We start from the raw sequence: 17953 nt of genomic DNA on the forward strand, positions 1-17953 counted from the left end.
CAGGGCAATCACGTGTTCGTCCAGACGGACAACACAGCAATGATAGTGTACAGTAGCTGCCAAGGCAGCTTGTGCTCACGTCGCATGTCGCAACTCGCCCGCAGTCTCCTCCTCTGGAGTCAGCAGTGACTCAAGTCTTTGCGATCCACTCACATCCCGTGCGACCTTGACAACGTGGAAGACATGCTGTCACGACAGGTCACACTCAGGGGAGAGTGGAGACTCCACCCCCAGGTAGTCCAGCTGGTTTGGAGTCGATTCGGTCAAGAGCAGGTAAGCCTGTTCGCTTCCTGAGAATCCTCCCACTGCCCGCTCTGGTACGCCCTGACCGAGGCTTCCCTCGGCACAGATGCGATGGCACACAGCTGGCCCTGGGGGCTGCGCTAGTATGCGTTCCCCCAAGTGAGCTTACTTGCACAGACCCTGTGCAAGGTCAGGGAGGATGAGGAGCAGGTCATCCTAGTGGCACCCTACTGGCCCACCCAGACTTGGTTCTCAGACCTCACACTCCTCGCAACAGTCCCTCCCTGGCAATTTCTCCTGAGGAGGGTTCTCCTCTCTCAGGGACGGGGCACCATCTGGCACCCGCAACCAGACCTCTGGAATGTTCATGTCTGGCCCTTAGACGGGACGCAGAAGACCTAAGTTGCCTACCACCCGCAGTGGTGGACACGATCACTCAGGCTAGGGCTCCCTCTACGAGGTGCCTATATGCCTTGCAGTGGTGTCTGTTCGCTAAGTGGTGTTCTGATGCAAAGACCCCCAGAGATGCACAGTCGGGTCGGTGCTTTCCTTACTGCATTAGAGGCTGGTGGGGCGGCTGTCCCCCCCCACCTTGAGGGTGTACGTGGCCACTATGGCGGTGCACCACAATGCAGTTGATGGTAAGTATTTAGGGAAGCAAGACCTGATCATCAGGTTCCTTAGAGGCACGAGGAGGTTGAATCCTCCCAGACCGCGCCTCATTCCCTCATGGGATCTCTCCGTGGTCCTACGGGGAGCCCCGTTTGAGCCCTGGAGTCAGCTGAGCTAAAGGCAGTCTCTTGAAGACTGCCCTCCTGACAAAGCTCACGTCCATCAAGAGGGTAGGGGACCTGCAGGTGTTCTCTGTCAGCAACACGTGCCTGGAGTTTGGTCCGGAATACTCAGGCATGGTCCTGAGGCCCTGACCAAGCTATATGCCCAAGTTTCCCATGACCCCATTTAGGGATCAGGTGGTGAACCTGCAAGCGAAGCTGCCCCAGGAGGAGGCAGACCCAGCCTTGTCATTGCTGTGTCCGGTGCATGCTTTGCGCATCTACTTGGATCGCACGCAGAGCTTTAGAGGCTCTGAGCAGCACTTTGTCTGCTTCGGAGGACAGCGGAATGGGAGCACTGCCTCCAAACAGACGATCGCCCACTGGGTCGTTGACGCCATCGCTTTGGCATACCACACCCAGGATGTGACGCCCCCCTTGGGGCTTCGGGCACACTCCACCAGGAGTGTGGCGGCCTCCTGGGCCCCGACCAATGGTGCCTCTTTGGCAGACATCGTTAGAGCAGTGGGCTGGGCAACACCCAATACCTTCGAGGTTCTTCAATCTCCGGGTTGAGCTGGTTCATCCTGTGTGTTGTCAGGTATGAACAGGTAAGTTGGTGGGACAACTGGCCAGGTGTACCGCTTGCATATAATGTGTTTCCCCTCCTTGAGGGGGAGACATGCGCTTCTTACCCCCCAGCCGTGTTCATGAGGTCGTGGACCCTGGATGTCCTTCCTCCTTAGCCCTGTGGCAGGCGAGTTCGCGGAGAAACTTGATGCCAGCCCAGTACGTATTAGGCCCTGTACTGGGGTAGGTGGTCCACATGTGCTGGTTGCCTGTTTGTAACCCTGTGTGATGTACCTTCCACAAGACGTCTGTCTCCCTGTTGGTAAACCCGCGTCTTCCTTGGGCAGAATTTCCCTCTGCCACCGGTCACCATGTTTGTAGAGCTCCGTCCCCTCTGGGTAGGACCTTCCACAGGGACTTCTCCACATGCGACACTGCCGACAAGACTCGGTAAGACCATGTGTCATATTTCCACACAATTGCCTCCCCTTTGGGCAGGATGTGATCTCCGCGGGAATGGACACCCCCCGACGTGGACATTTATGGCCCCCAGCTGAACGATTTCCATTCTTTTTTGGAGAGAAAAAAAGAAGAGAAGAGGCCATGGCTGGGGTGGCCTGTCCCCATTTTGAGCAGTCGACTTGTCCCCGAGGTGCGGGGGACCATACGACACTCATAGAGCGTTGGGGGAGGTTACGTATTGGCCAGGTGCACTAGCTACGAAGCACACAATGGTTTGCCTGTCTCGCACCGCCAGTCCACCTAACACAGTTCAGCTAGTTGTGGCATTTCATATAGGGACCCCTAGTGTCACTACATCGACACAACGTCGAGTGAGTGACAGATAGGGAACATCCTGGTTACTGTCGTAACCTCTGTTCCCTGATGGAGGGAACGAGACGTTGTGTCCCTTCTGCCACAACTCTGAACTACCCGCTGAAATGGCCGGGACCCTGTCTCAGCTCCTCAGCACAAAACCCGAATGAGTGGTTGTGAGCCAGCTCCTTTTATACCCGTATGTCCGGGGGAGTGGCATGCAAATTCCACCGCCAATTCCCATTGGCCTTTTCTCAAAGATCAGAGGTGAGTTTGGGGCTCCCGAGGGCGACCCCTATTGTCACTACATCAACACAACATCTTGTTCCCTCCATCAGGGAACGGAGGTTACAAAAGTAACCAAAATGTTATCCAAACACTTACCCATCTGCCATTGTCAAACAGATAGTACCACCCCAAATTCACACCATTGGTTGAGCCAAAGCAATGTTTTGGTAGTGCCACAGAGCCACATGTTTTTTTTTTTTTTTTTTTTTTTTTTTTAAGGGATATTCACTTACGAATGCAATTTACCAAATAACAAACCACAGTATTCAAGGGGCCAACAGAGTTAACTTCAAATGTCCAATTAAACCGAATGTGTTATTATTCAGGTGTTTTAGCAAGCTTTAAACATGTTAACAACTAACTTGCTCAGCAAGATTCTTTTCAAACTGTTGCTCCAACATGACAGTAGTTGACCTGAAAGAGAAAACTGACTGTAGATGGCAGTTTACTCTACTTTTCACTATAGCACCCCTAGTGTCAACCTTGAGAATGCAATGCATTCATAGCATTATGAATTGGGTTCTGACACATTTTGGAATGAAACAATGTCTATAATCAAGCTTGCATAGCTACAAATGTTTGTGTTCATATACTTGTGCAGAGTATACTTTTTCAAAGTCTTATGCTTATTAAAGATCATACTGGTTGTCAATGAAAACCACAGATTATTATTTTACAGAATATTCGCAAGATGGTGAGTCAATCTCAAGTGTAATTGAGGTCAAATTATGTGCATTACATATTAAAGAGTTTCAGTTTGTTTTCAGGCCTTTAACGTTCCATCCCCCAATGTTAGAACAACTTGTGCACTTTTAAAATGTATCATAAAATAACAGATCACTTTTGCGAAGTAGAAATATTACTATGATTATCAAATCAAAAAGCATTAGGAGCTCAGACTAACATACTATTCAGCATATACAGCCCTGATTCATTTATAAAAGAGCACAATGCCACATTTCAAACAATGGCAGACACACTGTCAATAAAACAGCTCCACAAGACTTCATCACTGCTTTGCATTTCAGCTTCAGCTAACCCCCCCCCCCCCAAAAAAAAAACAGACTTTGAGAAGATGCACGGAATACTAAGTAGTTACATCCAAACTTATAGACAGCGTTCGGCCCACGAAATGAAATCAGAAAGATGAGATCTGAAGTTTGTAGGATATCCTCGAGAGAGACAAGCACCAAACCCTCAAGCAATCAATCTTTCCAAGTTTCTGCACAAGCGAAAACTTCCAGCCTTTTATGGCTTTGGCAGTAACCCATTTAATTCAATTATAAAAATGCATTAAAAAGATATTACGGCAGGGACAGAGTGTAATGAGGCGTGTTTACTTGAGGATATTGTTTATAATGAGCAGTTGTTGGGTTTAGGCCTATAGTTAGAACAGGACATGAGAGTAAACAGACTGAGATGAGATGAGGGAAAACTGATAAATCCAGAGGCAGAAAACATTGTATGGTCTTTCTTTTAATTTAATTCAAACAGAAACGAAGGCAGGTCCTATGTTAATGCAGTAGGTTTTGCAAGAACCTCAGGCTATCTGTCTGTAAGGAAACAGTCATTATTTATCTGAGCTATCAGAAATGGTGTCTGCCTTAAAAGCCCCCCCCCAACCGCCAGGCCTGGCCACCAGGTCTTTCTTTTTATTGAGCCATGCAGATGTTGCTTTTTAAGAAGATTTGTGATATTTTGAATTAAGACTTACCGTCAGAACTCTGTACAACCATCAAAATGAACAGCAGGCCACAGAGAGCCAAAGATCTCCATTCCGAATGCCCCATCCTGGCTCCGACTAGACCAGGCGCTTTCCACATGTTTGGGTCGAAATCACTGTAGTCACAACGATCTGGGGAAGTCACTTTCAGAGATAACCATCATTGACCTCAGAGCCTGCAAGAAAACCACAGTGGACTGTCAGCGTTCAAGCAGTCAATGAAAAGCTCCTCAGGCATACAAACTTCCTCCTTTAAACTGCTGCAGTCTCACTTGCTTCAGTTTCCTCCACAGAGTTGTTGTTTGTTTTTGTTTTTTCACAGTAGAAACAGGCAGCAAATTCACTCAAATCAAATCTCAGGAGTGGAAACCCCTCCATTGGAAGCTGATTGAGACCTGAAACACCACCTCCTGCATCACAAACAAGCTGAAGAACAATCTATTTACCTCAAGGACTAGCCTTCACTGTTTATCTGACTCTCTCCTCCCAAACCTGTACTACAATTTTCTGAGGGGGAGCAGGTTTTTTGGCTCTAAGACTGTCCACTAAAGCCACCAATGCATACCTAGAACATCTCTGCTTATAATTAACAATTTTATTTATTTATCACATATTATACATATACAGTGAAATAATTTTTTTCACATACCCATGATATGGTGCCCCTGAGCAGATAGGGTCAAGAGTCTTGCTCAAGGGCCCAACAGTGGCATCTTTGCAGTGCTGGGGCTTGAACCCCCAACCTTCTGATCACTAACCCAGAACTTTAACCACTGAGCCACCACTGCCCCTAGCTCAGCTTGAGAGCTGAGATGACTGAGTCATGTACAGTATCTCATCTATTAAATGTTTTCCTTCTTTGGATGTTTACACCATCCACCGGCCTCCAATAAAACACACTCACAGCCTCATGGGGGACATCGTCACTGCAGTAACGAGCCACTTAGGAGCCCATTAAAAACAGTGTGCGCACCCCCCTCAGTTTGTTGAAGATACACTAAATATATCTCACCACCCTTGAAGATATCATTGCATTACAAGGCATTTCCCAATGTCTGTTCTGCTACTGGAATTGTCATACATATCCATTAGAAAAGCAAAATGAGATCTCTTACAATCTCAATCCTTTGCCCTAGACAGCAATGAGATTAAATGGAGAACAAGTGGAGCAGTCTCCTGCTTCTGAGATTTTCTTTCTAGTTATTTCATATGTCTTCTCTGAAGTTTCAGTAGAGATTTCAGCCATGTCTAAAACTGTGCTCAGGTTTGCCACAATACCCTGCACCCTGTCTACACCAGACTCGAGCAGCACATCATGTCAAAAGCTAATAGATCCCATCATAATCAATAAAGCTACACTGGAAGCGTCTGTTGTGGTGCGTCGCGCTGACAGTAAACAGATGTCCCGTTCCATTTTGCACTGCACACGATGACGCTAAACCTACCAACAAGACAAATAAATGGTTTAGAATGTTCGCTTTGCTATTTCCATTGTAGACAGCCTCAAAAAGAAGAAGAAGATTTTTGCACTCAAAAGTCATAAAATTCAATATGAACTACAACATTTGTCATCAAATACTTTCAAGATGCTGCCCACATTCATTTTATAGCTCTTACTGTACAATCTTACTGTATGACAACAATTGTCTCATTTGTTTCTATTTTTATTTTAAGGAATCCTGGAAGAAATATCTGATACAAGGTTGATGTTTAAAAGAAACATGACTGAGAACTCAATCAGATCTCTTGAACTAAAAAAACGACCTATCAGCAGTATTTTATTTATTTATTTATTTATTTTTGAGACTTGTGGGGTGAAAAAAATGTGATTAAGAAAACGTTAGGGGCCTTTTTTACATGAGTGTAAGCTATACAAGGAGAGCGAGACTAAATGGTTGGCATAGCATCGTTAACATTAGCAAAATAACACAGATACTAACTGGGTTAAAACTCACAGGTTTTTAAAAATGTTTAAAACTCCCTTTTCTTTTCCTATTTTTTTATTTTATTTTTTTATACCAAAGACCGTCTGTGCTTGTTAGTACATGTTTTCCTGAGTAAAAAAAAAAGACTAGCTAAGTAATGGTGGTGGCTCACAGCAGGTTAGCTGTAAGGAAAATAAATGCATAAAGGATGAGGGTTGATCCCCTACATAGTCGAGGGGTGTTCGACTAAATCAATGACAACAGCTCTGTACTTTCATATTGCAGTCTCATGCTGTGAGCGGTTAACATGCTGATCAGTCTGCAGAAGCTGCAGTGCGGTCGAAGGCGGCACGCCTGACTCCCGCGCTCCTCATTAAACATGTTGAGGTCTCTCCCCTCTGCGGGATGCCTTATCTCCCTAAGCTGCGGCAAAGACCACCGATCAGCACCTGTTAAGTGCTTTAAACAAATACCGCGCTCGAACGCCGACACAGCACAGCGGGGAAGCCTGTTGTCGCTGTTCTGTGTGTTTTCAGTTAGCAAATCAAATTAAAAACTCTAATCATAACAAATGAAGACAGCTAGCATTCATCTACAAAGGACTGAGGCCGGGTTGTTTGATCCCAACACTTCTTTTGATTGGGAAGCTAACAGGGCTGCTGGTTTATAGTGAAAGAATCACACAACTGTGTTGCTTACATATAAACTAACAACAAAACTGCTGTAAAAGGACTGTGATTGATTGAGAGGTCTAGACTTGAAGGGCTTTTTCATAGCTTCGCACATCTGCTCCAACAAGCTAGCAACACTCAAGTTTCCTCAACAAAACCGGTGAAAAAAAAAGGAACTTTGAAAGAACATTTCAGTTCTCTGGGAGAGAAGAGAGCCGTTGCAATCAGGGCTGAAAGACTAGTTTGACATGTTAATGCCAAAACAGAGAAACAAAGGGCAGATGTGTAATTATGCGGCCGTCTTTCTCTCAAGTGGGAGTGAGACCCACCAGAGAATAGAGGAGGAGTCAGAAGGGTGGGCGCAGAAATAATCTGCAAGAGGCAAGACTGAGGGGGGCTTGGAGAAGACGGGGGAAGTTTACAAAGTTTACAATGCAAGATTGACAGCTTGCAAGTCTCGCTTGACCTCTGAATTAACCCCCAAGCTCCCAATGAACTACAAAAAGAGCAATGAGATTGATGCTCAAAGAATATGACAAGTGTATAAGAAATGGGCCCATAAACAAGGACACGCACTCACACAATAGCACTCAAACACCTAACGTCAGGACAATGCACACAAGCTGGCATGCTAAATATTCATAATCCACCATTAGCAGCACACCCCATCATCAAGACCTGCCTGTGAAGGGTTTGTTTGCAATGTTTTTGTATCTATGCTGGAATATCAGCTCAGTGATCGGATGACAGTGTCCCATTGAGCCAGAAACGCTAGAGGAAATCAATCAATGGTCCAGCGGTGGGCTGGTTAATGCACAGCAACACATGAGTCACCCTGAATGCATCCAATCGCACTCATCTGTGATACATTTATCTTTGCCATCCGGACACTGTTAGTTTTTGGTACATCTTCAAATCAAACAAGAGAAACCTAATGATGTCCGGGACGACAGGTGTGTTAAGGTCACATACACGACAATGTCAAACACTAAATGAACAACAGATTCTCTAGAAGAAAGAAAGAAAAAACTTTCCAAATGCTTCTTTAGAAGCAATTAAATTATACTACAAACTAAATGTAAAGGACAGGGAGAGCAGGATTTTGGATTTCTAGGATTTTCCAGATGGACCTCCTCATATTTGAACACAATTATATTGCATTTTTTAAAGACAAAAACACACAAGAGGATTGTTTACCTTGGGTTTGGGAATTGAGTACCAGTTCTGATTCAGAACTGAATGATTTTCATTCAATTTGACTTCATTAAAGGGTTAGTTCACCCAAAAATAAAAATTATCTCATCATTTACTCACCCTCATGCCATCCCAGATGTGTATGACTTACTTGCTTCTGCTGAACACAATCAAATATTTTTAGAAGAATTTCTCAGCTCTTTAGGTCCATACAATGTAAGTGAATGGGTGCCAATATTTTGAAGCTCCAAAATCCACTTAAGGGCAAAATAGAAGTACTCCAGACAACTCTGGTTGTTAAATCCATATCTTCAGAAGCTATATGATAGGTGTGGGTGAGATATTTAAGTCCTTTTTTACTATAAATTCTCCTCCCTGCTCAGTCAATTTCCACTTTCACTTTCTCATTCTCCTTCTTCTGTTTTTGGTGATTCACATCCTTCATGCATATTGCCCCCTAATGGGCAGGGAGGAGAATTAATGATAACAAAATTACTTAACTATTGATGTTTCTCACCCACACCTATCATATCGTGTATAAACACATGGAGCTAACCACTGGAGTCATGTGGATTACTTTTATGCTCCCTTGATGTGGATTTTGGAGTTTCAAAATTTTGGCACCCATTCAGTTGCATTGTGAAGACCTACAGAGCTGAAATATTCTTCTAAATATCTTAATTTGTGTTCTGCAGAAGAAAGAAAGTCATAGACATCTGGGATGGCATGAGGGTGAGTAAATCATGAAAGAATTTTCATTTTTGGGGGAACTATCCCTTTAATTGTTCTTGAACATTTACTAACTTGGATGAAACACAGCACTAAAATACTCTGATAGTGTTTCAGTGACAGCAAAAAAAATTATGCTTTAGTTGTGAGTTTGCAGTCTCATTTAAATGTGATGAGAGAGAAATATTGGGGACCTCAAATAATACAAATGCTTTAAATACACAACACAACTTTCTACTGAATTTGTCCAGCTGGTAGCCTGTAACAACAAACATAATGCGTGACTACTGTAATCTGATTCACGAACGAATGACTTAAGAGTAGACTTTTTTAACAAATCCATCAAAAAGGCCCATGAATCATTTAGTCATGAAACAGTGTCTTTAAAAGTACTTAAAGAATCGTTAATTGATTCAATAGGGAACTGGAATTGTTAAGCGGAATCAGAATCAGAACCAGAGTTGTTATATTCCTTACAATTTCCATCCCAACTTCAGAGTAGAGCTAGTTCATTTACAATCATTATTGCAAATGGATTTAAGCGATAGTCCAGGCCAAAATGAAAATGATGTCATAATTTACTCACCCTCATGTTGTTCCAAACATGTATGATTTTCTTTCTTCTTGGAGAGGTGGAATGTTACCCTCAGTCACCATTCACTTTTTCTCTCTCTCTCTCTCTCTCTCTCTCTCTCTCTCTCTCTCTCTCTCTCTCTCTCTCTCTCTCTCTTTCTCTCTCCTTACAATGGAATTTAATGATAACTACAGTTAGCATTATGCCTAACATCTTTTGTGTTCTACAGAAGAGAGGAACTGATATGGGTTTGGAAACACATAAGGGTAAATACATTTTGGGGTGAACTATCTCTTTATCTGTCCATTAAGCTCATGTAAGATCTGGAAGAGATACATGAAGCTCTAAATGATAAAACTGTCTCATGACCATGTGAAAAGAATAACTACTCTATGTAGAGCGTGTAGATACAGTATAAAACTATACAAACACGAGTGCTGGTAAAGTACTGTAATTACTCTCTCTGAATCCTATATCACTCCTTTTGTTGTGTCCAAGAGACAGGGACACAACAAACTAAAAGGTACAAACCAGAGAAGCACTGAATTTCTGAGAACAAACTGAAGCTTTTGAAACTGACTGGTTGAATTCTAGGGAAGTTGCTGGAAATAGACTGAACAGTAATACTTTAGCAGAGATTACCAGGGAGGGGGTAGTTTACACATCAATTCATTATTCTGATATACAGCTTTCTAATTCTGACAGTAAATGACATCCACACCGCTGTAATAACGTGCCTATTAAAATGGCACGGTGTCTCTCACAGCGATTATAATGGGACTCGACTGCTATGAGTAAGTCCATTTTAATACGGCCTTCACATATTGTTAACAGTAATTTTGATGTTTTAGTGGACAAGGAGTGAATTATGTCTTTTCCATTAACTGATAGTGGCAAATTCCTCCTTTCAGGTTGCGTACGATAAGGAGGATTCAGCTCCGACTTGTTTTCCCTGCATTTTAACGGTAATGGAGTGACATTAATGTGGCAAAACATATAAAAAGGTCAAACAAAATTCTGAGGACCACCATTATTCTGGTATCTTACACAGATTGCACCTGCCAATCTTAAAAAAGAAGTCCTTGACACTCTGCCTTTCCTCTTCAGCTGGGAAATGAGAAGGAAAAGAGCTTTTTTGTCAGGAAAATGCTAAATTTTTACTTTGTCTTTGCATCAGCTGGGCAGAACAAGGGGAGAGAACAGGGTCATATCATCAGTCTCCATGTCACGATAAGACAGCCGCCCAAAGCACAAGGTCATAAAACATCAAGAGAGACATGAAAGAGAGAGCGAGACTGAAAGGAGGTTACTGCAGACTCATCATCTCAGTTTCAACAAAATGCATCAATTTTTCATTCCCTCAAACGCAATGAAAGCACTGTTGTGCAATGTTGCTTTCAGAATGGTGCAAAAGCATGAGAAAAAATGCCTTCATGTGTGTGTGTGCTTGTAACCATGTGTACAAGAGACAGTCCTGAAAAAGGTTTGTCATTTAGCTGTATCTGTTCTGATATATTTAAACTCCTGACTCCACATAAGAGCTCTTCTCTTGTTTTAAAGTCCCCATGAAACCAAAAATAACTTTTAGCTCAGTTCTATAAGCTTTGAGGTCATCTATATGCTAGTGTACTCCTAAAGGTTGACAAGAATAACTTTAATAAATGTGCAGTCTTTTCTTTTCCAAGAAAATTGATAAAAAATATTGATGACATCATCTTGCACTGCACACATTTTTGCCCAATAGAATAGAATGAAAATGCCCCTCCACAAACACAAGCAAATCAGCCATTGATCACTGATCAACTGAAAATTAAAGTTGTTTCAGAGGCAGTTAAAAGAGCAAGATTATGAAGACAGTTTTTTTTTTCCTCTAAAATAATCAATAAATCATTCACGATAAACCAGGAACATGCATTTAATATATATATATATATATATATATATATATATATATATATATATATATATATATATATATATATATATAACCACTCCTATGTGCAGGTTCCTGTCTTCCCTTGCTATTTGATTACTGAGTACCATTTTATTTGAATATACACACAAACACACAATCCAGCTTGTCTGTGTGCACGGATACGCACTGCCTCTCTCAGACAAGAGCAGTTGTTTGAGCGTAACGCCTCCTCTGTCCCTCTATTAAGCAGCAGATCATCAATTATTCAGCACCATCGTGAGCCATTATTCAACAGGATGATTAATTTTTAAGATTGCAGAAGGGAACACAAAACATAAAGTGAGGGGCATTAAAAGAATGTCTTGAATGGGTGACATTAAGAGCCGGGTGGCATGAAAAAAAAACGATGATTGATTTGGCTGGATTTATTGATTAATTTCTTGTGAAAGGAAATTATTTGGAGTTGATTTGAGCAGTGATAGTTCACACGCTAACATAGATGATTCAGATTTAAGCCACAAACCACAAACTAATTTAGAAATCTTTTAATTAAAGGCCACTTGCTTTAATTAAAGCAAATAAGCTAAAACAGGAGAAGGGTTTTCTTGATCATATAAAGTCTTAACTAAAGAACCACTTATAGCTTCAAAATAAATTTTTGGATGACTTTTGTTGATCTTAGCAAGCACATTGGTGTGAGAACAAGCTTGACAGTAAATCGTTTAAAAATCGGCAGACAGATAAGGAGGGCGGAGTTTGTTCCCGGAGAGAAATCAACTGTCAAGCCTAAATCTCTCCTGACAATGCAAGCAGCGGTTAAAGGTTCATACTAAACCTGATGCTACGATATTGACCTTTTTCAAAGACACCATCAAAACTCTGAGGGTTTTCCACAGTTTAAATGTGCATCTGTTTCTGCTTGCATAAATGGATGTGAAATGTACAGCCAAATTTGCTGTTTATGTTTGACATGATTGTTTTCACTAATGTATGTTGAAACTGAAATGATGAACTCTTTTTTCATGGAGTCCTTTAGCGGGCTGCTTTATGTGTCAGACTGCTGTGAGTATTTGGTTAGAGGGAGAGAAACTAAAACAGTTTGACTTTAGCAAAGAAAGTGACCTTCGTTTTATCCTCTCGCCTCACACCAGTTCACCCTAACAGTTAAATGCTTGGAAAAGTGTCTTATGGGTCACCACTCGACGGTTTCTGTGGTTAAACATGACAAACTTGTGGTCCTGTAGGTTTGGCGTTTGAATTCTCCATCTCATTAAAACATTTCTCCTGGTGTCTCTTCTATCTGTCCACACTGTTTATATCACAGTATGAATCATAATTAACTCTATATAACTTCAATCTTCACCCACAAATCCCTAAATTATTTTCTCTAGATTAGGATTACAATTTAAATAACACCATAAAGCCAAGTGGAGAGAGGACTTTTGACTTGCAAATATAATTGCTGGAACATATGTAAAAATGTATCTGTCTAGTGTCTATGTATGTCAAGTGTCTAGTATGTATGATGCATAGATTTATAGTTTCGTTACTTTGGTAATGATTTTATTGCAAAAGGTTAGATAATATAATCTAATGTGAAAATATTAGTAATGTAATAAGAAAAGTGTTTTATCATAAAGTATGCATGCACTTTTCACAAACTTGACTATTTTCCAATATTGTAACAATGTTTCTTTTTGGGGTCAGTTTGACCTCAGCAAATACACATTGTAGAAAAAAAAAAAAAAAAAAAAAAAATCTAATAATTAACAGAAATGCAATAATATACTTTGTACACCAAACAGAGAATTTTGCGTGTGGACATTCATTGCATTCATTCATGTCTTACAGCAAGAGTTTCTGAGACCCCAAACAAAAGTAATGTATCATTTTTCACAAGGATATTTTGAATCATGTCATAAAGTTGGAAATTTGTTTATAGGAAGTTTACGTAAGATTTACGACAAGTTATGAAGTGTAGACCGAATACTTAAATGTTATGTATGTTTTTGAGCTATTAAAATTGTCTTGGGACGTGGAGCTACTGAATGGGACAAAATATTGTCTAAAATATGGGGGAAAAAATAACCTCTAAACCCATTTCAAGTCTTTCAGATGGCATGGGTTTGTTTGTGTGGCAATTTGGTGGCGATCTCTTATTCTCAGGGTTGGGAGGGTTACTTTTGAAATGTATTCCACTATAGATTACAGAGTACATGCTGTAAAATATAATTTGTAACATATTCTGTTAGATTACTCAAGGTCAGTAATGTATTCTAAATACTTTGGCTTACTTCTTCAGCACTGGTAGATTTTTTCACTTGTTTAGACTATAAAAACTCTGCCAGTACAGTAAGACAAAATACACATGTTAAAAATACATTCTCTGAAAAACCCAAATATCTTATGCAGTGTTGTTTCTAAAACAAGATAAATCAAACTGATCTTGTTTTAAGGATTTTTAGATATTTTTACAGGAAAACAATACAAAAATTATTATCAAGAATACGATTTTTGCCCTAATATCAAAGGTCTTACTAGAAAAAAAGAAATTATGATCCAACGTGAATTTTCTTGATAAACAAATATGATCGTGCTTGGTAACGTGCATGTAAAATGGCTAGAAATAGCATTTTAGCTTAGCGTAAAGCTGACAATTTACATAAGGTTTATTTCTATTTCTTCTGCTCCAAACTTACTTCAAACATACTTCTCTGTCTGCTCGTATGAATGTAACACATCATGAGAAAGTGTTTCACTGCTGTTCAAATGCACTTTGGATCGCATCATTTATATGTATAAATGTTTTCCATCTGAATGGACTAAATATTAAATGAAACAAATGACAATAAAATGCAAAGTAATCTCTTCAGTAATCAAAATACTTTTTGAATGTAACTGTATTCTAATTACCAATGATTTAAATGGTAATTGTAGTGCAGTTACTTGTATTTTGTATTTTAAATATGTAATCCCGTTACATGTATTCCGTTACTCTCCAACCCTGCTTATTCTAAGCTGTTTAGGCTCAATGTTTCAGAGACGAACGCCAGGAGAGATTGTGTCTGGATTGTTAGCCTCATTTACATGTGTTAACTAATGCTGTCAGCAGTGGAACTGAGACGCAGCTGTCCATACACTGGATTGAGACCGAACCTGTTTGACCTTGTGCACTATTTAAACTTTAAAGGAAGTTGAATGGCTAGATGTCAGTTCTTGACACTCCAGTCGAAAAGTAAAAGCCAGTTCACACTGCAGGTCACGAGCTCCATAAAAGTGCTCACTTTGGCACCATCGAGTCAAATATTCTGTGGGAATGCACGAGCCTATGAAGCTGCTAGAGAGTATGGCCAGCTTATGCAGCGACTCGTTCCCACTGAGGGAACCAGGGTTACATTTCACGTAACCGAGACATTCCCTTTCGTAGGAACTCGAGCTGCATAATTGCACTGGGAACGATATACATTCTCGCCATGCAAACAGTATCTGCCATCTGTCTACGCCCATGTGGCAAGCATATAGCGGTGCACAAGCGAGCTAAAGCATCTGAATAAAACAGAGAAAATTCTGAGTTTACTCCTGTTCCAACAGAGATAATCTGGGAAGCAGGTTAGAGTCAAACCCTCATCCAGATTAAAAAATCTTACAAATGTATGCGGAGAGGACCACCCTGCCACCATATAATGTCCTCCAAAGACGCACCTCTAGCCAAAGTCCATGAGGATGCCATGCATCTTGTAGAATGGGCTGGAATACCCGAAGGCAAAGGTAAATAGTGCGCTTCATAAGCACTTGAAATTGTATCAATAAGCCACTGAGATTTTGAGTCTTTGCTTGGACACTGAAACACTCCTGTTGCGGCCACCAAAACACACAAACAACTGGTCTGACTTAGGCCACTGGCTAGTATGGTCAACATGAACTCGCAGCGCCCAAACTGGGCAAAGCATATGCAATCTTTCATGCTTCTCCAAATCAAATGTGGGATGATAGAAAGCTTGAAAATGAATAGTCTGTGAGCGAAATGATGTAGAATTGACCTTGGGAAAATAGCCCAAACGAGGTCTTAACACCACTCTTGAACACCCTGGCACAAAATCCATACATAAGGGATTGATCGATAGGGCATGCAAATCACCAACCCTTTTACACAATGCCAATGCTACTAGCAGGGCCGTTTTAAGTGTCAGAAACTTATAAGTGACTGTTGCCAAGGGCTCAAACGGAGCACCCGAAAGCGGCTCTAAAACAACAGATAAATCCCATAAAGGAAATGCAGATGGGACGAAAAGTTCTAAGCCTACATACCCTGCGCATAAAACGAGAGACAAGAGAATGTCTACTGATAGAGACTCCATTGATAAGCGCATACTCAGCCGCTATAGCAGCAACATAGACTTTAAAGGAATAGTTCACCCAAAAATGAAAATTTGCTGATAATTTACTCACCCTCAGGCCATCCAAGATGTATCTGAGTTTCTTTCTTCATCAAAACAGAATTGAAGACTTTTAGGATTACATTTCAGGCCTCCTCTAAACAATGCAAGTGAATGTCCTCCATTTTTGACGGTCCAAAATGCATATTTAGGGTGCATCAAAATAATCCACATGACACCAGTCAATAAATAAAGTTCTTCTGAACCCAAACGATTGATTATTATTAGAAACAAAACAATACTTATATACTTTTTAACTACAAATGTTCGCTTCCATACATCTCTGTGACATGCACTTATGAGAGGGATGACATAAGCTCATTGGTAAGGTCACACATCACGTGGAGGAGGAGTCAGGAAGCGCGTCATTGTTTACATAATTTTTTTTTATTATTATTATTTTAAAATTATTTTTTATTTGATTTTATATTGTTATGAAATTGTTTTGGACTGTTTTGGTTTGTGAACGGCACAAGTTTCTCTTGTAAACACAGAAGAATGCAACATGCCAGTCTCAGCATGGCATGAGAACGCACTCCTCCCTGGAGATTGATGTAGGACACCACCGCCCCATCTGACCGGATGAGGACATGGCTGCCCTGAATCTCAGGGAGGAAAATCTTTACCGCCAACAGCACCGTGAACATCTCCAGACAGTTTATGTGCCAATATTTACGTTGGCCCATCCATACTCCATAGGCTGGACGACCCTTGTACACAGCGCCCCATGGATGTTGCGTCTGTCATTATAACTTTGCGGCGACACACCTGTCCCATTAGACGCCCGACATCAAAAGGCAGGTCCATTTCCATGGTAACAGAATTCGGTAGCACCCACATGTCACGTAAAAGAGATGAAACACATGCGTCAATGGTTGAAGTCCCTTTGTGGAGTTCATTCACTGAAAAGGTCTCACATGCAACATGCCCGGGGGAATGACAGTAGAAGCCGCGATCATTAGCCCCAAAAGCCTGTGAAATGTTCTCACAGGGAGAACACATCCCACTCTGAACATCGCTAGACACTGGCGAAATGACAGAACACGAACTGGAGACAGACGTGCCTGCATCGCTCGTGAATCTAGCTCCACCCCTAGAAACAGAGTCTGTTGCCCTGGCAACAGGACATTCTTGTATAGGTTACACACAGCCCTAGATCAAATGGCTGAGAATGATATCTCGATGTTGGGGAGCCAAAATCTCAGAGTAGGCAAACACTAACCAATTGTTGAGATAATTCAAAACGCGGATGCCTTGAAGCCTCAAGGGCATCAAAGCTGCATCCATGCATTTTGTGAAAGTGCGTGGTGCCAGTGCAAGTCCGAACAGAAGGACGCAAAATTGATACGCTTGCCCCCGAAAGTGAATCTGAGAAAGCGCCTATGCTTCGGTGCAATCTGAATATGGAAATAAATGTCCTTCAAATCCATTGTCACAAACCAATCCCCCGGCTGCACTTGTGACATTATTTGTTTCTGCGTCAGCATTTTGAATTGACATTTCATTAGAGCGAAGTTCAAACGTCTCAAAATCCAGAATGGGACGCAAGCCTCTGTCTTTTTTCGGGACCAGAAAAAAAGCTGCATTCTCTCTGAGAAGGGGGAATCTCCTCTATTGCCACTTTTTCTAAGAGAGAGTGAATTTCCCGAATCAAAAATGGGGCTTCCCGAACAGAAACGTCTGTCGGAACAACCCCATTGAACACTGGTGGAGCCCACCTGAATTTAATTACATAACCATGCTTTATCATTCGAAGTACTCTGTCTGAAATGCCCTACAGCTGCTGCCAAGCCGACAGACAGGCATACAGAGGGATTAATGTATGGCTCTTGCCTGCAGTGTGACCTGTAACCACTAGATGGCGTGCTTGGCTTACTTTTGGCAACTGCCCCAGAACCAGCGTCACAGCGGAGGGAAGCCTTCCCTCCTCCAATACAGTGGCTGGTTGAAGGGAATATTGATGTTTTTGCCTTTATTGTATTTAGGCATAAATGACGAGCATCCTGAAATGTATCTACAGCAGGGATGCTGACAGAATAAACCTTTTCCCTGGTATTTGAACTGGGAAAAGTGTATGAACATTGGGGGAATGTTTA

General features: G+C 41.6%; 1 protein-coding gene across 9 annotated transcripts in view; it reads right to left on the bottom strand.

Moving 5' to 3' along the window:
- Positions 1-17953, bottom strand: part of LOC127428165 (adhesion G protein-coupled receptor L2-like) — a 188366-nt gene that overhangs the window by 155847 nt on the left and 14566 nt on the right. For 8 of the 9 annotated variants that reach the window (XM_051676306.1, XM_051676305.1, XM_051676304.1 and 5 more), the window contains exon 2: positions 4405-4589. In XM_051676306.1, the coding sequence (XP_051532266.1) occupies positions 4405-4513 (109 nt within the window). In that variant the 5' untranslated portion in view covers positions 4514-4589. Of the gene's footprint in view, positions 1-4404; positions 4590-9518; positions 9551-17953 lie in introns of those variants that run through there. The other variant, XM_051676303.1, reaches the window with a different exon arrangement.

The sequence above is a fragment of the Myxocyprinus asiaticus genome, chromosome 37 (genome assembly GCF_019703515.2).
Source record: "Myxocyprinus asiaticus isolate MX2 ecotype Aquarium Trade chromosome 37, UBuf_Myxa_2, whole genome shotgun sequence".
Lineage (NCBI taxonomy): Eukaryota > Metazoa > Chordata > Actinopteri > Cypriniformes > Catostomidae > Myxocyprinus > Myxocyprinus asiaticus.